The 24,425-nt window shown below is 41.0% G+C and overlaps 1 protein-coding gene across 3 annotated transcripts in view; it reads left to right on the top strand.

The window, feature by feature from the left end:
* Window positions 1–5,150: 5,150 nt before the first annotated feature.
* The window catches only part of Rnf19a (ring finger protein 19A, RBR E3 ubiquitin protein ligase), a 43,668-nt gene continuing 24,393 nt past the window's right edge, over window positions 5,151–24,425 (top strand). Inside the window, exons 1-2 of one of the 3 annotated variants that reach the window (XM_045143138.1) lie at window positions 5,151–5,362; window positions 19,451–20,214. In XM_045143138.1, coding sequence (XP_044999073.1) covers window positions 19,541–20,214 — 674 coding nt within the window. In that variant the 5' untranslated portion in view covers window positions 5,151–5,362; window positions 19,451–19,540. Of the gene's footprint in view, window positions 5,373–5,782; window positions 5,892–19,450; window positions 20,215–24,425 lie in introns of those variants that run through there. The other 2 variants (XM_045143137.1, XM_045143139.1) reach the window with 2 other exon arrangements.

The raw sequence follows: 24,425 nt of genomic DNA, 5'->3' as shown, positions 1-24,425 counted from the left end.
AGAGTCAGAGTGGCTAAGACAAGTAAAAGTGGTGACTTTTCAAAAAATAAAACAAATACACATACACACAAACCCACCCGGGGTTGGGAGAGAGGAAGGAGAAAGAAGAAAAGGAAGTTTTGTGGTACTGCAAGGAGTTTTATTTGACTGAAGAGCATTTCACTTGGACGGTGATGCAAACCGAAGGGCCTGGGTACTCGCTCTGGAGCCAGAGACTGCCTGGATCATTCAAATCCCAGTTCTGTCACCTACCAGCTATGTAACTGAGCAAATTACTTAATCTCTTGAGCCTCCAATCCTCATTTGTTAATTGGATAACAACAATACCTACCTTTTGGGACCCGTGCTAATTAAATGGTTTAATAAAACAGAACAGGTTTGTCATGTGTGCTCAATAAGGAATACCTGTTATTTAACCCCATTGTTTTCTCTCTCTCCTCTCTCCTCCATTCCCCACTTTTATTGCATTCCATGCAGGCCTTACCAATTATTCCTCTAAGACAAATATGCAGACCATCCACTCTGTCTCCACCATCTCAGCCACTTTCAGAGAAGTGACTTCTTTATTTCATTCCCTCAATAGTCTCTTAACTGGTCTTCCTGTTTCCTGTCTTGGCCTGTCAGTTTGAGCTAGAGTGATGGGTTTCAAAAGCAAAACAGATGCTTAAAAATCTATCACTTTAAGAACTATACTAAAGCATTCCGAGTTTTCCTTACCATGACCTGAACTTTTTCTTTTGTTTTGTTTTTTGTTTTTCGAGGTAGGGTCTCACTTAAGATAGGTAGCTCAGGTTGACTTGCAATTCACTATGGAGTCTCAGGGTGGCCTTGAACACACAGCAATCCTCCCACCTCTGCCTCCAGAGTGCTGGAATTAAAGATGTGTGCCACCAGGCCTGGCGACCTAAAAGTTTTAAATGATTTGGCTCCGTCCACCTAACCACTGTCTCCCCTCCCCTCTCCCTTACCATGTTTCAAGACTCTGCCTTGAACTTGACACATTTTTTTTTTTCATGCAAGGACCTTTGAGTCTACTGCTCCTTCAGCATTCCCCACCTCCTGTTTGCCCTCTTGCCTTGCGGAACCCAGCTCCAATGTCACAGGAGCTGCCTTTAGTTTGAAAGCACAAAATAAAGTAATGGACTAGCTGCTTTCTGTTAAGTTGATCTGGGAAATTAATTTCCTTTTCTTTGTTTGTTCTTTTTGTTTTCCTTCATGACCCACCCTCCAAGGTAAGTTCCCTGACAGCACATGCATCAGCTGTTTGTTCCTGTATTTTCAGTGCCCGCAGCAGAAAACACTCCCTCACAGGCTGGAGAAATGGCTTAGGGGTTGAGACACTTGCCTGTGAAGGCTAAGGATCTAGGTTTGATTCTCCAGGTCCCACGTAAGCCAGATGCACAAGGTGGCACATGTGTGTGGAGTCCTTTTGCAGTGGCTGGAAGACCTGGTGCACCAATTCTCATTCTCTCTGGCTGTCTCTCTTCTCTCTATCTCACTCAGCTTACATATAAACAAATACACATATATATTAAAGATTATATACATAATAAAGATTATAATATATATATTATAAGTAATATATATTGTGTATCTATTAAAGATTCTCAGTTCAGGTGTGGCAGCGCACACCTTTAATCCCAGTACTTGGGAGGCAGAGGTAGGAGGATCACCACGAGTTCAAGGCCACCCTGAGACTACATAGTGAATTCCAGGTCAGCTTGAGCTAGAGTGAAACCTTACCTCAGAAACCCAGGCCCTCCACCCCCCCAAAAATTATTCTCTGTCAACAGAAGAATACAAATACTTGTTGAACTGAGTTGAATGTGTTACAACAGGGAAATAGGAGAATGCTACAAAATTCCCCAGGGGATTTTAATATGCAACTCAACTTGAAAACATAAAGACCGAGGGAGGATATAGAAGACAGAACATAAGGATATGTAACTTTTTAACTTTAATTTTATTTATTTGCATATGACCGCATCAAGGTCTCTTGCCACTACAAACACCAGATGTGAGAAAGAGGCAGAGAGAGAGAAGAGAGAATGAATGAGAATGGGCACACCAGGGCCTCCAGCCACTGAAAACAAACTCCAGACGTATGCATCACCTTGTGCATCTGGCTTACCTGGGTCCTGAGGAATAGAACCGAGGTATTTGGCTTTGCAGGCAAATGCCTTAACCACTACTAAGTCATCTCTCCAGCCTGCTTGCATCACTTTTTGTACCTGATTTACGTGGGTAACTTGGGGATTGAACATTGGCTGACAGGCTTTGTCAGCAAGGGCCTTTAACTACTGGACCATCTTCCTAGCCCCCACTGGGATATTTAGAGGGCATAAGAAACAGTATTTAGTGGAAGTAACAGATAGAAAAGTGTCTGGGAAGACTCCTACATTTTCTGGCTTGAGCTTAGATGAATGAAAGAGGCAAGATTGCTGTTGTTTTAAAATATCTTATTTATTTAGTTATTTGAGAGAGAGAGAGAATGGGCGCACCAGGACCTCCAGCCACTGCAAACATACTTCAGACGCATGCGCCACCTTGTACGTGGGTACTAGAGAACCGAACCTGGGGCCTTACACTTGAGAGGCAAGCACCTTAACCGCTAGGCCAGCTCTCCAGCCCCTGTTGGTTTGTTTTTAAGATAAACTTGAGTGTTGTGGAAAATTCCTATGATCCCAGTACTTGCAAGGTGAAAGTAGGAGGAGCAAGAGTTCAGTTACATATTGAGTTTAAGGCCAGCCTGGACTACATGCAATCCTGTCTCAAAAAAAAGGTAAATTTCTGTCCTACCTCTGACAGACCTTTGAGTGTTAGGTGCCTTCATGAATTTGAGTGGAGATATTTCTTTCTTAGTAGATTCGTGTTGGCACAGTGAAGACTAGTAAATCCCTTTCATTTCCAGAATGAAAAGCAGGAAAAGGCATTTCTGGAAACTAGAACAATACAAGCACAAGACCATTGTTAATGTGCAACTTCTTTACTCAACCCCCATCTGAGCCAACACTGTGCTGAAATGTTGAGTTGTTTTTTTTTTTAAATATTTATTTGCAAGGTGTGGGGAAGAGAATGAGGGAGAGGAAATGGGCATGTCAGGGCTTCTTGCCACTGCAAAGGAACTCCACATGTAATGACCACTTTGTGCATCTGTCTTTATGTGGATACTGGGGAATTGAACCTGGGCCATCAGACTTTGCTAGCAAGCACCTTCAACCACTGAGCCATCTTTCCAGTTCTTTGTTTGTAAATAGGTTTAAATTTTTTTTTAAAAATTATTTATTGCACTGGGCATGGTGGCTCATACCTTTAATCCCAGCACTCAAGAGGCAGAGGCAGGATTGTGGTGCAAATGAACTCCAGATGCAGGTACCACGTGGGTACTGGGGAATCAAATCTGGGTCCTTAGGCTTTGCAGGCAAGTGCCTTAACTGCTAAGTCATCTGTCCAGCCTTTTTTTTTTTTAATTGTGTGTGTCCAGACCATGTGCATATGGAGGCCAGAGGTCAACTTTTTGGGTCAGTCCTTACCTTCTACCCCATTTTGAGGCAGTTTCTCATTGTTGTTCATTGCTGTTTCTGGAAAAGTGCCCCAGGCATGATGGGATTATAGAAGCCTTCCACAGTTTCTTTCTTTCTTTTTTTTTTTTTTTTAATGAGTGAGTGAGAGAATGAATTGGCACACAGAGCCTCTAGCCACATCAATTGAACTCCAGATGCCTGAACCACCTTGTGTCCATGTGTAACCTTGTGTGCATGCATCATTTTGTGCATCTGGCTTACGTGGGTCCTGAGGAGTCAAACTTGGGTCCGTAAATTTCACAGGCAAGAGCCTTAACCACTAAGCCATCTCTCCAGCCCAGTTTCTGTTTTTTGTTTGTTTTTTTTTAACATGGGGCTGGAATCTGCACTCAGAAACTTCGAGCTGTGCAGCATACACTTTATCTTTATCCACTGAGCCATTTCCTCAGCCCTTGAATTTGTTTTCTAGGATGACCTATGAGTGTTTCATAGATCTATTTAACTTATTATTCTTATACTGATAATAGGCTTAAAGCGTCCTATAGATTACATTACAGACAGCCTTCAGGTAGCATTTAAATGTACATGTAACAACTCTCAAACTTCCAGTCAATGAAACCAAACAACCAGAATTACTTCTTTAAGATGTGTGGTCGAAGATACCCAGTCCTGAACTGCCTAGCTTGTTTCTAATTGGAAAACATTTACTGAGTTACCAAAGATACCAAGTACAAACTGACAAGTTAAGGCTCCTTGGTTTGTTCCTAATTTAAATTAGACATACTAAAATAAGGTCTGAAAGGGTGATATATTTAGATGATAACAGATGGCAGATGGACATTTTGTCCAGCATCTTTCATACTTGGGCTTTTTTTTTTTTTCCCCACTATTGCAAGGAAATGATCTAAATCTGGAAGAGAGATAAACCGGGGCTAAATGGATTAGGACATGAAAGCGTGTGTTTATTCAGCCAGGAAGAATTTCTCTCAAGTCTTGCTCAGGTTGAAAAATGCAAGGGGGCTACAACTTGGCTTACAAGATAGAAGAGGGCGGGACACCCTGGGCTGGATGGAAGTAATTTCAGCGTGCGCGTTCAGAGCAGCAGGAACTCCCTGCAACACCCCAGCAGCTCAGCTCTCTCCGACGGCTGCCAATCAAGTAGGTGAACGGTGAGAGAGCACAAAGGAGTGAAGAAAGGCCCAGGGTCTTTCCTGCAGGCCAGCGGGCCCCACCTGCCCCGGGAGGAGACGCTCCCCGGCTCTGCACGCACCGCCCGCTGCAGGCGAAAGCCCCGCGGAGTGGCAAAGGTACCAGGTCGCCACTATCCCGCGCGGAGATCCAGGCGGTGGGGGTGCTCGGAGCCCCACCCGAAGGTGTAAAGGAACAGCAGCGAGCGATCGCGCACCGCCCGAGCTGACGAGCGCTTCCCGGCGGCCCTGTGGGCGTGACGCCGTGACGCAGGCGCGCGGTGGGCGTGGCCGCGCGGTGGGCGTGCCCGCCCTATGGGCGTGGCCTAGGGGCGGAGGAAGGAGGTGGAGGCGGGGATAGTGTGTGTGTGTGTGTGTATGCGTGTGTGTGTGCGTGAGTGTGTGGGTGTGGGGGTGTGGGTGAGGGGGGGGGCCATGGCAGTTGCGGCGCTGTGTTCCCGTGAGCGGCGCTCCTGCCAGAACCGCGGAGGAGTTCGTGGGGGGAAAGCGAGCGTCGGGGACCGGTTCCGTCCGCTGCCGTCGCCCTCACCGAGAGGTTCCGCGGCGTGAACTGCTTCCTCCCTCCGACTTGGGGATGGGCCCGCTCGCCCGGCCGCCGCCCCGCGTCGACGCGGTGCCGAGGAGGTGAAGGTACGCCGGGGTAGGTATCCCGGGAGGAAGGCTGCGCCCTACGAGCCGGACAGGGGCGGCGGCTCCCGTTTCCGAGCCGTCGACGAGCTCCGATCCCGGGGCGCTGACTCTCTCACGCGCCTCCCCGCCGCGGCGGCAAGGCATTTGGAAATCCCGCGGCAGAAGCGCCCCGTCGCTGCCCGGCGGCGGCCGGACTGGGAGGAAAAAAAAAAAAAGAAAAGAAAATTCAAGGCCTCGGGCTCGGTCCCCATCTCCGCCGTGCCCTGCCGGCTTCCGATCCCGGCTCTCCGCCGGCCTGTGAGGACCGAAGCGGGGACGCGGGATCCACCCCTCCACCGAGAGCCCGGTTCCCGGCCCCGACCGTGTTGGCTCTGACGCCGGAGCTTCCCTCCCCCGCCCTCGGCCAGCGACGCGGCCGAGACCCGAGGGCGGCTGCGGCGGGGAGGCGGCGGGGGCGGAGCGCATTCCTGACGGGTGAAATCGGCCCTAACGGGACGGTTTCCGGGCCTCGCTGCACCGAGGCTCTGGGGTAAGAAGGGGAGCCGTGCACCGAGAGGTTGATCGGCTACAATGACCACCGCCTTGCACAATGAAAATCGTCCGCACTCGCAGGAAAACAAACCAAAACAAAAAACAAAAAAAAAATGGTGTAGTTTGGGGGTGAAGAATGTGTTAACGGGCGGGGTGGGGGGGTCTTCCGCGATCGTCTCTCCCATGCTAAACAGGGTGTTCCCAGCCCTTCACCTCCGCCCCAGCTAGTCGTACCATTACCATTCCTTTTCGGTTTTTTCCTTGTGATGTCGGTTCCACTCTCCGGTTGCTCTTTTTCTCCACTTCACCCCACCCCCGATTTCCATTAGTGGGAAAAAAGTACTAGTAGTTCAGGGTTCATTAACCCCGAGACAAGGGCAGCGAATAGGAGAGAAGAGAATGGAACCAGGCTGTTTATGGCAGGGACAGGTTTGGGTTCTGCTCGGTAGCCCCTTAGAGGTAGAAATACACGAACGATGCTTTCCTTCGCTTAACATACACTGCTCAAAATGTTGCCGCTGCAGTTTTTCAAACCTAGGTGTTGACCAGAAAGGCTACTTTTGAAGTGTTAGGAAACAGTTTGTAATTTTTCTTTTCCATTCTACTTTTTTTTCCCCTCCTGCTAAGAACATGGTTGTCTTTTAGTTTAGTTGTGTGTGTGTGTGTGTGTTTCTTATTTTAACCTAGATTCATTGACCCGTTTCGTTGTATGAACGCTGTATGCTTTTAAGTTTTATTTTCAGTTTTGCCATCAACCGGTCCAGTGCACAGTGTACCACCTCTGTTTATAATTCAAGTCATTACCATATTTGTCTCCTTAAGCTTTAACACTGAGCTGTCTGAATTGAATTAAAATGTAAATATTTAGAAAATGGCGATGACCTTATTTTGAAATGTTCTTTCCTGGCCACATGCAGTTTCAAGGGTGAGGATTGAGAATTCAGTCTTGGAACTTACTGAGCCAAACCATGCAGAACAAAACACACCCCTCCTTTTGTTAATATTATGCTTCCTAATGCTGTTTAAAAAATTACAGTATACAATGTAATAGCTTCATGTGACCAAGGAAAATATTATAATGTCATTGCAAGGTGTCTTTCTGAGAAAAAAATTATGTTTGGCAACTAATGTGAGTGTGTGTTTTCAATGTATCAGGGTTCTTTCTGGAGGGCTGCAGGAAGACTTTTGTTTTTTTTCAGACTGTAGCTTAATTGAAACATAACCTATTTCTTACAATCCACATAGTAACTGCTTGAAGCATCTCATTTGGGAGATACCTCAGTTTATCATTAGGTTAATATAAAGAATTGTTCATCTTACTGTCATCCAGCTAATGTTAGCATTTATTTTAAAATATTTGCGATGATTTGTTGAATTTTTGATGACTTTTATCTGACTAAATGACACCATCACATTATTTTTCTATCTAAATGCTTTTAAAAATACATCCAACACCTTAGTGGAAAGTAAATGAACTTGCTATATTTGAACATAAGTAAAGTCATAAAGAAAATAATTTTGCAGTTGTGGATATAATGCACTGGGAGGATCATCTTTCTTAGTGGGATCATATAGAAGTGTATATATGTGTGTGTATATATATATATATATGTATATACATATATATATATACACACACACATATATTTTTTGTTATGGTTTTAGATGGAATTAAATATAGATTATTTAGGCTTTTTTTAGGAGCAGGGTAGTACTGGGGGTTGAACTCAGGGCCTTACACATGCTGTGCTGGACAAGTGCTTATCACTGAGCTCTATCCTTAGCCTTTTTTTTTTTTTTTGTATAAGATAAACCTTTTTTAACACTTGAAAAGATCTTGTATATTATGACAAGTGGAGATTTTTCCTAAATACTTAGATTCATCCAAGAAATTCTTTGTCAATCCTTCCCTCATACACATATACTTAGACTCTTAGCATATGCTTTTGTTTTCTGGGTGTGTTGATGCTTGCCTGTAGACCCAACTACTATAGAGGTTGAGGTGAGACTTTGTAAGTTAGAGGCTACCCTTGACAATATAGCCAGATCCCACCTCGAGAGTATTTTAATCTGGAGGGCACTGAGGATTGAGAATGCAATTTCCTGAAATTTTCAAGAAGGCAAAATATTTGTGATAACACGTAAAAGTCTCTAGTCAAATACTTGGCACAGAGTAAGCTGGTGATAAGTTTGGCTACATTTACGTCAGAATTGCTCCTTTACATCTTATGTACTCAGGTAATGTAGAAAATTGTGGTGAACTGGTATTTGTTTTTCTGATACTAATAGGTAACAGTTAGCTATAAAATGCAGGGCAGTAAGTCTTACTGACTAAGCTGATGCTTGCTCATTCATCAGTTTTTATTGTTAAGGCCCAGATAAAAATTAGGCCAAATTGGGTCAAAGTAAAACTGAATTCCTAAATTTATATTTGATTGCATATTACATTATATTTTCCAAGTTTGCTCTTCATAACAAAGTAGTAGCTTAATAACTGTAAGAGCCCAAGATCATATAGGTAGAACTCTGCCTAACAGACTAGCTTTACTCCTATTTAGCTAAATGCTAATCTGATCGCTTATGGAGAGTGATGAAATTTTCCATACTTACACAGCTTTTCCCCTTCTCCAACCAGGAATATTTTTTTGCTTTTTATTTTTTAAGTGATTTTCCTTTCAGGAATCAGTTCGATGTTAGCTGACAGAAAATTCATAATGTTGAAACAACATATGAGTGCACACCTGCACAGCTAAAGGCTGAAGGATAATATTCATTGCTAAACACACGTGTTTCAGATGGTGGTGACTTTAACCATAAAAGTCAGTGGGATCACTGTCGGTGTTTATATTTGAGAACTGAATCTTTTTTTCTGTCTGTCATGTATCAGTGATACTTGCAAGGGGAAAATAGTGCATTTTGATACAGGTGAGTTTAAAATTATTCTTTGTTGTATTGTTTTTCATTTGCTCTCAGTAGCACATGGAGAATTGTTTGTATTGTTTTGGAAACTATGTCATTTAGCTTTAAAACTATTATATGTTTTGCTTTATTGGTGTTAGCTAGTATTTTTTTTCCCCTTAGATTTTTGAGACAAGATCTTTTGTAGGTCCATGCTCTTCTTCCCTACCTCCCTAGTGCTGTTACTGGAGTTCTGTCACACCCAGCTAGTATTTTTACCTTGAAAGTTATTTACTAGAGTAAAATAGTTAATTTTTTTTTTTAGAAGTTCTGTTGCAGGGCTGGGGAGATGGTTCAGTAATTACGGGCACTTGCTTACAAAGCTGATGGCCCAGTTTTGATTCCCCAGTACCCACTTAAAGCCAGATGCACAAAGTGGCATATGCATCTGGAGTTTGTTTGCATTGGCAGAAGGTCCTGGCACACCCATACTCTCTCCCTGCCTCTTTGTCTCTCTCTCTCTCTCTCTCTCTCTCAAGTAAATAAAAATACTTAAGAAGTTCCATTGGGAAGCAAGGTGTGGAGATAGCCAGCGTGGACTAGAGTGAGACCCTGTTTCAAAAGCAAAGCAAAACAAATTTTATATATGTATACATACACACACACACACACACATGTTCCCTTGGGAAGGTTTTGTTATGTGGATGCCATCATAGGAGAGAAATGATGAAATGATGAATTTTAGCTCACAAATAAGTTTGTGTATTGGATTATGAAGTAAAATCTTGCTCAGCAATGACCTGTTTATTTAAGCCCAAAAGAAACTTCATAACTGTCCAGAAAGCTGAGCTGTCTGTCTTCTTAAAGTTGTGTACCATTAACATGCTTTTATTCTGCCCCATTCTCCCATTCTGAAGACCCCTAGGAATAAAAATAGCCCTGTTGTCATGTGAATAGGTAGAAGTGAGCTGCCAGGAGCAAAAAACCAGGCAAGTGGTAATTTTCCATAATTAATAGTGATTTCTGAGAGTATTAGGCTTCTGGATAAGTATAACATAATTAAAAACACTATCACAGGGTTGGAGAGATGGCTCAGCAGTTGAAGGTACTTGCTTGCAAAGCCTAGGTTCCATTCCCCAGTGCCCATGTAAAGTCAGATGCTGAAATTGGCACATGTGTCTGGAGTTCAGGCATGCCAATATTCTTTCTCTCTCTCTCTCAGATAAATAAAAAATATACTTATATACTATCACAAAACAAATGGCCATTAGTATTAAATTATGTATTTATATTTGGTCATTTGTTTTTGTTTTCCCAAGCCAGGGTCTCACTCTAGCTTGGGCAAACCTGGAACTCACTTTGTAGCCCAGGTTGGCCTGGAACTAGAGATCTTCTTACCATGTGTCTCCATGACTGGCTATTGGTAATTTCAAAATCAAGTATTATCATTTACCCTTTAAAGGATAAATTATTGTGCATGATCACAAATGAGATAGTGTAGGAGATAATTCAAACTTTGTGGTGGTGAGGGCCATTCTCTGTTTACTCTTAAGGTCTTAGCATTAAATCAGACATTCTACACAACAAAATCACTTTAGGTGGCAAGTAAGTATTAGCTAACTGAAGAAAGTCTGCAATGTGTGCCACTTGTTTTATAACTTTCTCTTCAGCAGTGCTGTTCATTCCATAGGAATATAATGTGAAACACAAATGTAATTTAAGGCTTTCCAGTGTCATATTAAGAAAGAAATAGGTGAAATTAATTTTCATAATACATATTATCAAGCCAAATACCCAAAACATTTCTCAACATGAATAGAGTGACATTGTAGCCTTTTGTCATATGAGGCATATATCTCTAGGGATATCTTGTATGACATGTTCCTTTCCACAGAAAATCTTTTGTCTTTTTTATTATTATTATCTTTTTTTTTAAATTTTTTTTAATTTATTTATTTGAGAGCGACAGACACAGAGAGAAAGACAGATAGAGGGAGAGAGAGAGAATGGGCGCGCCAGGGCTTCCAGCCTCTGCAAACGAACTCCAGACACGTGCGCCCCCTTGTGCATCTGGCTAACGTGGGACCTGGGGAACCGAGCCTCGAACCGGGGTCCATAGGCTTCACAGGCGAGCGCTTAACTGCTAAGCCATCTCTCCAGCCCTTATTATTATCTTTTTGTTAGGCTTTTCCCAACTGAGCTTTCTTTTAAAACCAAAGAAAGAATTGCATATTCAATTATGTTGGAATTACTGAGTTGAATTAAAAGTCAAAGAATCTAGCTTCTGCTCTCAGTTTTACAGCTCCCTTCAGATAACTTTGTACCTCCCTCTCCTGGTCTGTAAAAAGAGGGAGAATGTGCTATTCTCTATATCATTGGATTAATATAAGTTAACTATGCATTTGAAATTTTGAAGTACTCAAACAAAACTCATATAATAATAAAAGATCTTTTGTTAGTAATAGCTTGTCATAACAAGGCTTAGTATAAAAACAAAGGAAAGAAATCCTCATGAGATTACTGCATGTGGAGTGTCTTGTTTCCACTCCAGTGCTATCCACCCCCCCAAGTTTGGAATCGGTTACAATGAATAAACCAATACAAGGTACTCTTGTAACATGTAGAATCAAGAAAAGGTGAGCCAGCATGGTGGTGCATGCCTTTAATCCCAGCACTTGGGAGGCAGAGGTAGGATGATTGCTGTGAGTTTGAGGCCACCCTGAGACTACATAGTGAATTCTAGGTCAGCCTGAGCTACAGTGGGTCAGGGGGAGGTTGAAGAGGTTTGAGAAATAGATTATACCCTATAAGACACATTCTGTTATGTTTGCTCCTGTCATTTCTTTCTTCTCACTCCCCTTGTATTTTCTTTATTTTTTTAAAGATTGTATTGTCCTTGGGGAGTGGATAAGAAATGTAAAAAACAAAAAAAACAAACAAAAAAACACTGACAGAGATAAACCTACAGGCTCTGCCTTCTTAAGGTATAATTCTTAAAAGATCCTCATTACCTTTTCTGTCTCTTTGCTTTTCCTCTAAATATTGGAATGCCCAGGGCTCATTTCCTACATTTCTATATTTACAGTCTTGGTGATCTCATCCATGCTCATGATTTTATACACCATCCTTACAACAACTCCTAAATTACATTTCTAGACTTATTTTTTCTCTTTCCTGAGCTCCAGGCTTGTCAAGTAAGTATTTGGAGTTCTCCAACTATATGTAAAAGGAATCTAAAATTCAAGTGTTTGAAAACGAACTGGTATTGGCTCATTCCCTAAAAACTTGTTCTTTACACAGCTTCTCCGTTTCAGTTGATAGTAATTTCAGCCCCCTGGTTAATTATGCCAAAACCTGTGACTCCACAGTCCATCAGGACATCCTAACCACTCTCTTCAAAGCACTTATTAGGACAGCCTCATCACATCAACTGCTGAAGCATTGTCATCTTTCCTAGTCTTTAAAGTACTGTCCACTCTGGTCAGTCATATATTCCTAACATCAGAATAATTGTTTCACACACTATTCAGATTTAAAACCATCTCTGTTTTAAAACCTCTAAATGATTTCATCTCATTTAGAATAAAAGGGACCTTACAGTGGCCTATAACCCCGCACAGTCTGGTTGCCTTACAGTCTAGTCTGTGGCCACATTCTGGCCTCCTGGCTATTCCTTGAGTATGCCAGGCATATTGTTCCCTTCAGCCTTTTGCAGTGATCGTTCCTCTGACCTGGGTGTTCTTTCCACATGGCTGTTTTACCTCTTTCAAGCTTTATATAAATGTCAGTTTTTCAGTGAGACACTTGACATTCCTGTTTTTAACAGTACATATGCCCTTTTTAGGTAGTGTCTCACTCTAGCCCAGGCTGACCTAGAAATTACTCTGTAGTTCCAGGCTGGCCTCTAATTTACAGTGCTGAGATTAAAGGTGTGTACCACCACGCCCCACTGAAGTCACTTTGCTGTTTTGTTTCATTTTGGCAGGGTCTCCCTCTACAAGGCTGACCTGGAATTCACACTGTAGCCCCATGCTGGCTTTGAACTTGCAGTGACCCTCTTACCTCAGTCTCCACGTCTGTCTCCATATATACTCCTGATTTTCTTGACTCTGCTTTAACTTTTTTTTCCTACCTCTTAGCAAAGAATCATGTGAAAATATTTATAAAATTATAAATTTCTCTATAAAATAATGGAACAGTTTTTGGTTCTATTTATAATTACTGGTCTAAAATTATTCATGGAGGTAAGATAGGAGTTGGGCCTTGAAAGAAGACTAAGATTTTAGAATAGCAGAAAATATAGAAAAGAGGGTTCAGGCAGAGACAAAGTTACAGTAAAAGTCATGGAGGTGAACCTATGTATGTTTTGTTGAGATATTTAACAAATACAGAGTTTTTGTATAGGAGAACTATGAGGGACTAAGGTTGAACTGTGAATACTATTTGAAATTTGAAAATTTTTACTCTCCATGGAAAAGCAATGGAAATTTGTAAGCACACCTGAACAAAGAGGCAAATATAATAGTTCAGACATCAGGTGTTTAAAGAAGACCTTGTCCGAGAAATAAGATCATGGAGAAAATGCAGAGACTAGCTCTGCCCCATGAGCTGTATAGGTAAATCATGTACTCTAGACCAGTGCTGTCTAGAGGAAGTTCCTGTGATACAGGAAATGTTCTAGATCTGTGGTGTTCAGTACAATGGCAAGTAACGACACATGGCTGTAGAGCATTTGATATGTGACTGATGTGACTGAGGAACTGACATTTACGTGTTTTTTAAAAAGTATTTTATTTTTATTTATTTAACAGAGAAAGGGAGGGAGAGAGCGGTAGAGAGTGGGAGCACCAGGGCCTCCAGCCACTGCAAACGAACTCCAGTTGCTAGCACCCCCTTCTTGTGCATCTGGCTAACATGGATTCTGGGGAATTGAACCTGGGTCCTTTGGCTTTACAGGAAACACCTTAACTGCTAAGCCATCCCTCCAGCCCTGAAATTTACTTTTAATTAGTCTTATATGGCTAGTGTTGCTATACTGAGCTGACTAACTATAGACTCTATGTTTTTACAAATTGTAGAGATTAGATTGGAATACTGTTGTCAGCAGGATAGGTTGTACAGTCAGATAAAATTGGTGCAGTCTTCTGAGAGGAACAGTGGGTGTCTGAGCAGATGTGCTTGTGCATTCCTTAAGACACCAGTGCTCTCTTCTGCTGCTTGCTTTTTCAATTAGTCTTTAGATTAATGGCTCCCAGGAGTCAATAATTGAGTACCTAATACTCATTTAGTAGTATGTTTTAGAATCATAAACTGATTTTTTCCTTAATGAGAAAACCATGATGATAAACATTTAGATTGTTTAGATGATTCTTATCTAGTTGTGCTTTTTATTTGCTGGGGGCTACAGAGTGAGTTCCTGGTCAGCCTGGGATAGTGTGAGACCATGCCTCAAAAGAAGAAAAGGGGCGGGGAGCAGAAAAAAAACTGTCTTAAGGAGAGATATTAAGAATGTGTATCTAGGTCTCCATAAGCATGTACTTCTCAAATTTGAAATGGATTGTTGGAAACATGCATTTCTACACTGATGATCTGTTGATAGACCCATGTCCTCCTTACTAAGAAGTAGATAAGCTGAAAATAGTTGTTTTCATTTTTAAAAATTACTTTTTTAGGGCTGGAGAGGTGGGTTAGTGGTTAAGGCGCTTGTCTGCAAAAAAGGACCTGGGTTTGATTGCCCAAAACCCATGTAAGCCAGTTGCACATGAGGGCACATGCATCTGGAGTTCATTTGCAGTGGCTAGAGGTCCTGGCATGCCCATTCTCTCTCTCCCTTTAATAAATAAAATAAACTTTTTTTTTTTTTTAAAGAAATGCTTTTTAAGCTGGGCATGGTAGCACACACACTTTTAATTCCAGCACTTGGGAAGCTGAGGTGGGAGGAATTGCTTTGAGTTCAAGGCCAGCCTGAGACTACGTAGTGAGTTCCAGGTCAGCCTGGGCTAGAAGGAGACCCTACCTTGGGGTAAAAAAAATTTTTTTTAATTTATCTGTGACCAGAGAGCTAGAGCCTGTAATCACTGCAGAGGAACTCCAGAGGCTTTCGCCACTTTGTGCAGCTAGCTCTGTGTGGTGCTGGAGAAACAAGTCTGGGCCAGCAGGCTTTGCAAGCAAGTGCTTGAACCACTCAGCCATCTCCCCAGCCATTTTAAAACTATTTGACAGTCTCCATACATATACACAATATACCATGATCATAATCCCCTCTCCACTCTCCTTTGTCCCCCTCCTCTATCTTCCTCTTTCCTCCTTTCACTGAATTCCTTCTTTCCAGCTAGTCCCTGGTCTATTTTGGTGTCATCATTTTCTTCCTCCTATTATGAAGGCAGATATCTTACTCTTTACTTTCACTTTTTTATGTAGTGCTGGAGATTGAATCCAGACTAGGTTAGCATTCTGCCACTGAGCTGCATCACCAGCCACCAGCTGTTGGGTGTTCTTTTTTTTTTTTGGACAGGGTCTCAATGTGTAGCTGGTATTATAAGTGTGTGCCACCATGCCTGGATCGCTGCTTCTCAGATATTTATAGTAGTTACAGATGATATTTATTAACTGACAAGTGTGTGCCATACCCTACGCTGAGTTGTGTGTGTTGTTTCATTTCCATAATAATTCAGATCATAGTCCTACTATTATTCCTATTTAAGAGTTTCTATTTCAACTTTGTTTGTTTGTTCATTTTCTTATCTATTTGAGAGTGATAGACAGAGAGAGAAAGGCAGAGAGAGAGAGAATGGGCGCGCCAGGGCCTCCAGCCACTGCAAACTCCAGATGTGTGCGCCCCCTTGTGCATCTGGCTAATGTGGGTCCTGGGGAATTGAGCCTTAAACCCGTGTCTTTAGGCTTCACAGGCAAGTGCTTAACCGCTAAGCCATTTCTCCAGCCCCTATTTCAGTGATGATGAAATTGCAACTCAGTGTCATACAGCTAACTGCTGTATGTCTCCGAGACTTGAACTCAAGATATCCTGGCTCCAAAATACCTGTTTGATTTCAAAATAAGCTTTATCATTACCCTATATTTTTCATAACATTTAAAAAACTTTCTCTCTTCATCCCCCTGCCCCCAATGTACTCTAAATCTTATTATTTTATTTCCCAACTTTAAGATAGTAAGATAGGTAATGTGTTTGAAGTAAACCACCCCAAAATTTCATGGTGAAACACAATGAAAATTTCTTTTCACATGAAGAGCCATGTGGATGACTCAAGTATCCAAACTTGTTACTCCTATGACTGCTCTCTTAATGTCTGCTTAGAGTCAACCACTACTCTTAGGGAGCACTTGAGGAGTTGAAAGAACAGTTTAGGGGCCTGTCCTTGAAAGACCAGATATCCATGGACTCACATGGAAGTAGCCTGGATTAGTCATGTGATACCTTTCTACCTGTGGAATGGGAAGTGTCCTTCTTTGTGCCACCAGTGTTTTCCCTCTTTACAGATGGTACAGGTAGGTTGTAACTGAGCCAAGGCCATGATCAACTTGGTAGAGGTCCATAGTACACAGATTTCCTTAGGTCTGTGTCTAAATAATGTTCATGCTTCTAAGCAGATACGAAAATAATTGGAATTTAGATTGTGTTTCCAGCACCATTGCTGCCTTTTGCAGTAAGCATTTGCTTTTTTATCTCTTTATGTCTGTTATATTTATCTTTTTTTTGTTGTTTGTTTTTTGAGGTTAGGTGGTACTCTGGCACCCAGGCTGACCTGGAATTCACTATGTAGTCACAGGGTGGCTTTGAACTCACGGTGATCCTCCTACCTCTGCCTCCCAAGTGCTGGGACTAGATGTGTGTGCCATCACTCCCGGCTGTTATATTTTATTTAGAGATTCTGTTAATTGCCTTACTATAGAAGGAATAATAAACATTTTTCAGTGTTGACTGCCAATTTAAGTAAGGTGACATAATAGCACTATGATATCTTTACAAACATGTATAATCACCTACTTTTTGACACAGAATATTTATTAACCTTTATTTTTGTTTTTAATAGATGTGAAGGATTACTTTAGGCCATTGTTCATCTAATATTTATTTATTCTTACATATCAAAGTGAACATGCATGTTTAGGGATGTTATGTTTCTTAACCCAAAAGTTAATTCTTGTGAAAAGATTGGTAACTTTAGGTCTTATAATTGGTACAGATATCAATATTGTCCTTGTAATGCAGATTAGATCAGGAAAGATATATAGGAACTGGTGTTAATTTTGCTGATATTTTGAAGATATCTGATATTGCAGGAGTAGCAGTTAACCTTTCATTAGACTTGGGGGGATCTCTTGAAAGCTATGCATGTAGTCTACTACTAAAATAGACATATATTCATAGTTTCATATATACTTTCATGGGTTTCTCTGAAGGCAGTCCATGCATTCATTTTAAGCAGTTTTCTTTTTTTATATTTTACTGATTTATTTGCAAGCTGATACAGAGAGAAGGAGGGGATCAAAATAAACGAAAATCAATGGGGGATAGTAATGTTCCAGTATAAAACTGGGCAAAAAAAATGTAAGCAGGTAAAGCAAGAGAGGAGGATAGTACCTTAGTACAAATGTGTGAGTTGTTGAGTAATCGAGTAAATTGAAGTCCATATTTTTTTGCTACTCAAGAAAAAAAAAATCCAACATATTGACATAAAAAATGAAGAATATCCTTTTGTGGGGGTGTTTTGTTTCTAAGACAGCCTGTCACTATAGTCTTGCTGGCTGGCCTGGAACTCACTGTTGTATACTAGATTGACCTTGAACTGTGGTTATCCTCCTGCCTCTGGCTCCTGAGTACTGGGATTACAGATGTGAGACATCACTTTCAACTATATTTTAATACTTTATTTTTATTTTTAAAATAGTTTTATTTATTTACTTAACAGAGAAAAAAGGAGGGAGGGAGAGAGAAAGAACGGGCATGCCAGGGCCTTCAGCCATTGCAAATGAACTCCAGACACGTGCACCCATTGTGCATCTGGTTAACATGGTCCTGGGGAATTGAACCTGGGTCCTTTGGCTTTGAAAGCAAACGCCTTAACCACTAAGCCATCCCTAGTATGTTATTTTTCTTTGATGAGGCATATTTATGCATTTGTAATTTTAGAAAAGTGTCCTGGGTTAGATAACCATATGTTCCAGTAATTTGCCCTTGTTCTTCCAGCTTCTTGAGTATTTGTAGTAGCTCCGTTCAGACATACATGGTTCTAATTCGATAGCAAGTTATGTAGCTGCAGAACTTCTGAATGTGTGTTGTTGGAGATGCTTTCCTGGTGATACAGTGGTTTAATATTGTAAATGGTAAATTCTTAGGACAAGATTTCAGGTAGATTTTCTGTTTAATTCTTTTCTGTGATATGTATATTGAACTCCAGAGAAAGCATTTTGAGACACAAGACACAGTAAAAGAGGAATAAATCTATGCTGGCATATTTACTAAAGCTTACCACTATATCACCCCATCAATTTGTGTCACAAAATAAGTACACATGTGTAATTGCAATATATGTTTAGAAAGTTCCCTTCATGCCCACCCCAAAATGTAGCCACAAGCCTGACTCCTAACATTATTTATTAGTTTCTTTATCTTGAACCTTATATATGGAATTATATGCACATTCTTTTTAAAAAACTTATTGATAACCTCTGTACATATATACACTATACCATGATCATAATCCCTCCTAGCACCCTATTCCTGCTCCCTATATTCCCTGCACTAAATCCCTTCTTTCTATGTAGTTTCTGTTTTATTTGGATGTCATCATTTTCCCCCTCCTATTATGAAGACCTTGCATAAGTAGCATCAGCCACTGTGAGGAGGTCGTGAATGTCATGGGCATACTGTCTGGAAGACAGTTTTGCAGAGCAGTCCTACCCTTCCTTTGACTTTTACACCCTTTCTGCGACCTCATCTATAGAGGTTGCCTCACTCTGTGCTGAACACTCCATTGTCTCTCTTTTTTAGTACTTTGGTGAGTCTTGAGTCACCCCAGTGATCACTGCCATCTAAAAGGAGAAGCTTCTCTACACAAAGTGAGGAGCATTACACATAGGAATAGACAGATATAAGTATCAAGAGGGCAGTTTGGTATAATATGTCCATGCAGCCAAGCAACAGTAATAGTCCCCCCCCCCCTTGGACTTTTGATGCGGTTTTCAGACCCAGGCACAGACTCCCTACGAGGAGTAGTCCTTCGTACTTGCGTGCACACTTACTAATGATCAGGGCAGCTCAGATGTAAAGAATCTTAGATTTAAAAGTTCTTACTGTGATTTTAGCATTCATTTTATATTTTCCTGTATGCTTTTGCCCTTTTCGTTGTTGTTTTTGGTTTTTCTAGGTAGGGTTTTGCTCGAGCCAAGACTGATCTGGAATTCACTATGTACTCTCAGGGTGCCCTTGAACTGACATCAATCCTCCTACCTCTACTTCCCAAGTGCTGGGATTAAAGGCGTGTGCCACCACACCCGGCTTGCCCTTATTTTTCTTTTTTAATAATGGCTACATGAGAATATTTATTTGAAGAAAATACCTGTTGGCAATCTTATAGAGAGTTTATAAGATTATAAAAATGCAAATATAAGTAAAATGAGCTCTCTTTTTTTTTCTAGACCATCTATGACAACAGCCTACAACAACAAGGTGGACATTTTTGAATATTCTCTAAAGGAGCCAATAGGATTTTCTTACATCATGACTTAATGCAAGAACAAGAAATAGGTTTTATTTCTAAATATAATGAAGGGCTGTGTGTAAACACCGACCCTGACTCACTTCTAATGAACATTTTAGACATGAGTTTACATCAGCAAATGGGTTCGGATAGAGATCTTCAGTCTTCTGCTTCATCTGTGAGCTTGCCTTCAGTCAAAAAGGCACCCAAGAAGAGAAGAATTTCAATAGGCTCCCTATTTCGGAGGAAGAAGGACACCAAACGCAAATCAAGGGAGCTAAATGGCGGGGTGGACGGAATTGCGAGTATTGAGAGCATACATTCTGAAATGTGTACTGATAAGAACTCTGTTTTCTCTACAAATACCTCTTCTGACAATGGATTCACTTCCATCAGCAAGCAAATTGGAGACTTTATAGAGTGCCCTTTGTGCCTTCTGCGGCATTCTAAAGACAGATTTCCTGATATAATGACTTGTCATCATAGATCTTGTGTGGATTGCCTGCGACAATACCTAAGGATTGAAATCTCTGAAAGTAGAGTTAATATCAGTTGTCCAGAATGCACTGAACGGTTTAATCCCCATGACATTCGCTTGATATTAAGTGATGATGTCTTGATGGAAAAATACGAAGAATTTATGCTCAGGCGGTGGCTTGTTGCAGATCCTGATTGTAGATGGTGCCCAGCTCCGGACTGTGGGTAAGGTGATGTTTGGTATTTTTGAGTTCATTTGTTTATCTCTCTGAGTAAAGTAAGAATTTGCTAGTACTTAAAAGAACAATCTTAACATGCCAAAGAACTTATTCACTCAAAAAACATTTTGGATATATACCATATTAGGTAATAAAAGCAGAAATCCTAGCTTATTTTTATATTATCTTTTTGTATTCACTGAGCATTTAGGAAAGAAAACAGTAAAATAGTAGAGAGAACATGATTGAGTTATATGCAAGATTGAATTCCTCATCTATTTAGGCAGTTTTTATTTTGAAATAAGGAACAAAATGCTAAGGGCTCTTTAAGGTGAGTGGGTTATTATCATAAATGACCCTTTTAAAAGATACTTAGGAGATTGCTCAGTGGTTAAGGTGCTTGCTTGCAAAGCCTAATGGCCTGGGTTCATTTCCCAGCATCCATATAAAAACCAGATGCAAAAAAATGGCACAAGCTGGGCTTGGTGGGGCATGCCTTTAATCCCAGCACTCAGGGAGGCAGAGGTCGGAGGATCACCGTGAGTTTGAGGCCACCCTGAGACTTCATAATTAATTCCAGGTCAGCCTGGACCAGAGTGAGACCCTACCTCGAAAAACCAAAAAAAAAAAAAAAAGCAAAAGTGTATGACTTCATTCATAACAAGACACTCTGGCACATGCATGTTTGTGCATGCGCACATGCACACACACACATAAATAAAAATATTTTTAAGCCGGGCGTGGTGGCGCACGCCTTTAATCCCAGCACTCAGGAGGCAGAGGTAGGAGGATTGCTGTGAGTTCGAGGCCACCCTGTCAGCCTGGGATACAGTGAGACCCTACCTTGGAAAACCAAAAAAAAAAAAAAAAAAAAAAAAAAAATTTAAAAATTAAGTATTTTAGGGGCTGGGAATGTACTCCAACTTGTATGAAGTCCCAGGTATGGTAGCACATGTCTGTAATCCCAAAACCTGGAAGATGGAGGCAGAGGATCAGAAATTCAAGGTAATCTCATAGTTCAAGCAAGGACAGTCTGGGTTACATGAGAAGCTAACTTAGGAAAAGTACTTTATGCCACAGAATGCTGTATTCATGTTGACAAATGTGAATGTTTGAAGGTCCCAGGATTTCTTACATAGAGGAGCTATAGAAATCTTACACCTCAAATTTTGAAATACAAATGTCATTTTTCTAACATTTAAAATTAAATAATCTCGCTTTATGTATTTGATTGTTATGTTACAGCAACCCGTTTGTAGTTCATTGATTATGTTCAGTTGTTAGAACTAGGGAAAATCAGTTATAAGGGTTCCAAGTATTGGATTGAGCTGATGGTATAGCATCTAAGAACACTTTGCCACACACAAGCATGAAGACCTGACTTTGACCCCCAGTACCCATGTAAAGAGCCAGGTGTGACCCCTACATACCTATAACCCTAGTGCTGAGGAGAACAGAGACAACCATTGAGGAGCAGTATCTTGAGCTAGTGATTGAAAACAGAAACTCCATTGAAAACAGTAGTTCCAGATAGGATGAGTTCAAGGCATGTCTGGGCTCTACATAGTGAGGTCTGTCCAGGCTACAGTGAGAACTTGTCCAACAAACAAACAAACAAAAAAAAAACACATAAAAATTGGGTAGTAAGTTTTCAGATTGCGTAACCCATATTTTATAATTTTAAAGGAGAAAAGTATAGGCACATTCCTGTATTCCTTGTGTAGATAACATTTACCATCAACAAGGATATATTAGATGTGGTCCAAAGAGTTCATGTAGCATTCATAGCAAAAACACTTATGTCACCCAAAGAATTCCAAAAATTTAGAGGCTTCCTTGTAGAAATTAAGAACCAAAACCAAATTCTTTTCTCATACAGTATTGTGGAATGAATTGTGTCCTTCTCAAAATTTATATGTTGAGGGCTGGAGAGATGGCTTAGCGGTTAAGCGCTTGCCTGTGAAGCCTAAGGACCCCGGTTCGAGGCTCAATTCCCCAGGACCCACATTAGCCAGATGCACAAGGGGGCGCACACATCTGGAGTTCGTTTGCAGTGGCTGGAGGCCCTGGCGCGCTTATTCTCTCTCTGTCTGTGTCTCTCCCTCTCTCTCTCTGTCACTCTCAAATAAATAAATAAAAATGAACAAAAAAAATTTTTTCTTGAAAGTCTTAATCCCTAATATTTGCTACAGTGTCTGTAATACAGCAAGTGATGAATAATAAACAGATGACCAAAGGAAGGAAGGAGGAGGGCTGGGGAAATGTAGAGTACAAGCAGAAATAATGGTGTTCGGATCCCCAGCACCTACATTAAAAGAGCCAGGTGGTAGTGAGCTTGGGCCTGTAATCCCAGGACTGGGAAGGCAGAGTAGCTGAATCTGTGAGCTTTGTTTGTTTGTTTGCAAGCAGAGAGAGAGAGAGTATGGGCACATCAGGGCCTCTTGCACTGCCAACAAACTTCAAATGCATGCACCACTTTATGCTTCTGTCTTATGTGGGTGCTGGGGAATTGATCTCAGACTGTCAAGCTTTGCAAGCAAGTGCACTTTTGCAGCTATCTTTCCCATATCTTTCTTACTATTATTTTTTGTTAGGTTTGTTTGGCTCTCCTCCCTCCCCTTCTTGTTTCTGCAGCAAGGAAGTTGCTGCAGGCGGAGTACAGTGCTCCAGCTGCTGTCCCCAGTTCTGATAACTACTGTTATCAGCAGTATGTTATAAAATACTGTGACACTCCCAGGAAACAAAAGTCATGGTCACAGAAATTTGGAAATACATCGTTCTATATAGTAGATATTGAGATGTTAACAGTTCTTTAGGAAATTCTGTAGGGAAAAAAAAAATGAAAGCACTTTAATTTTGTGTAGCATTTCTAAGCTTGATCCCTGAGTCTTTTCTTAGTATCGATTATCTGTTAACAGTCCAGTTACTTCCAAAAAGAATGCTCTCCTACTTCATTTCTTCCTTCCTTCTTCTCTATCTCCAACTAAGCAAGGAGTTTACCTTTGCAAGCATTGAAAGTATCTAAAAAGTATCTGTCCGTCTTCCTCCTCCCCTCCCTTCATTTAACTATTGACTTGTTTAGATTCCATACACTTGGTACCCTTAGCTTCTAATTTTATCACATGGTGACAGTCTCGCTGGGTTGCCCAGGGTAGCCTCTAATTCAGCCTCAGATAGCTGGAACTTTGGGTGTGCATTACTAGTTCAGGCTTATATACCAATATTTGAGATATGTCTAACCCATATTTTGGTCAAATGATACCATCGTATATTTTCTGGGATACAATAAAAATATTGTTAGGAATTGAGCTGAGGCTGGGTGTGTTGAGTGCTGGAACTCGGGAGGTAGAGGTAGGAGGATTGCCATGAGTTCGAGGCCACCCTGAGACTCCATAGTGAGTTCCAGGTCAGCTTGAGCTAGAGTGAAAACCTACCTGGAAAAAACAAAACAAAACAAAACAAAATTTATTAAACTTCCTCCCATGCTCTTGGGACTCTGTTATCTATTTTCCATTTCTTTTTTTAATTTTTATTTATTTGACAGAGAGAGAGAGAGGTAGATAGAGAAAGAGAATGAGTATGCCAGGGCCCCTAGCCACTGCAGATGAATTCTAGATGCTTGCACCCCCTTGTACATCTGGCTTATGTGGGTACTAGAGAATCAAACCTGGGTCCTTAGGCACAAAGCCTTAACCACTAAGCCATTTCTCTAGCCCTTATTTTCCATTTCTTTTTCTAAAACTGTGCCATTTTAAACGTTATAGCTACAGAAGCAAGTTATTTTCTGAAATTAGCTATTTCAATTCCCCAGAGATTCGTCCACTTTGTTGCCTATGTAAATAATTTCTTGTAGTGTTGAATGGTATCCACATTGTACATACAACATATACCACAGTTTAACATTTGCTTGTTGATGGACGTCTGGCTCTTTCCAGGTTAGGGTTGTTATGAATAGAGCTAGCTGTTTGCGGACTGTGACATATGGACATTTGCATTTCTCTGAGACAAATGTCCAAGAATGCCCAAATTTCAAGTCAGAACAATTTAGAGTGACAAAATATTTACTCAGAGAATAGGTTTTAGGGCTAGTCACAAATCTACTGTTCTTAGTCTTTTATTTGAAACAAACACCCATTCTACAGTTTACTTTTATAAATTATTTTGTGTGAATTGTTTTTTAAAAGCAATCACACACTATTGAAACATTCACCTTAGGGG

Source organism: Jaculus jaculus, chromosome 2 (genome assembly GCF_020740685.1).
Source record: "Jaculus jaculus isolate mJacJac1 chromosome 2, mJacJac1.mat.Y.cur, whole genome shotgun sequence".
Lineage (NCBI taxonomy): Eukaryota > Metazoa > Chordata > Mammalia > Rodentia > Dipodidae > Jaculus > Jaculus jaculus.
This window is presented reverse-complemented; position numbering and strand designations above follow the sequence as displayed.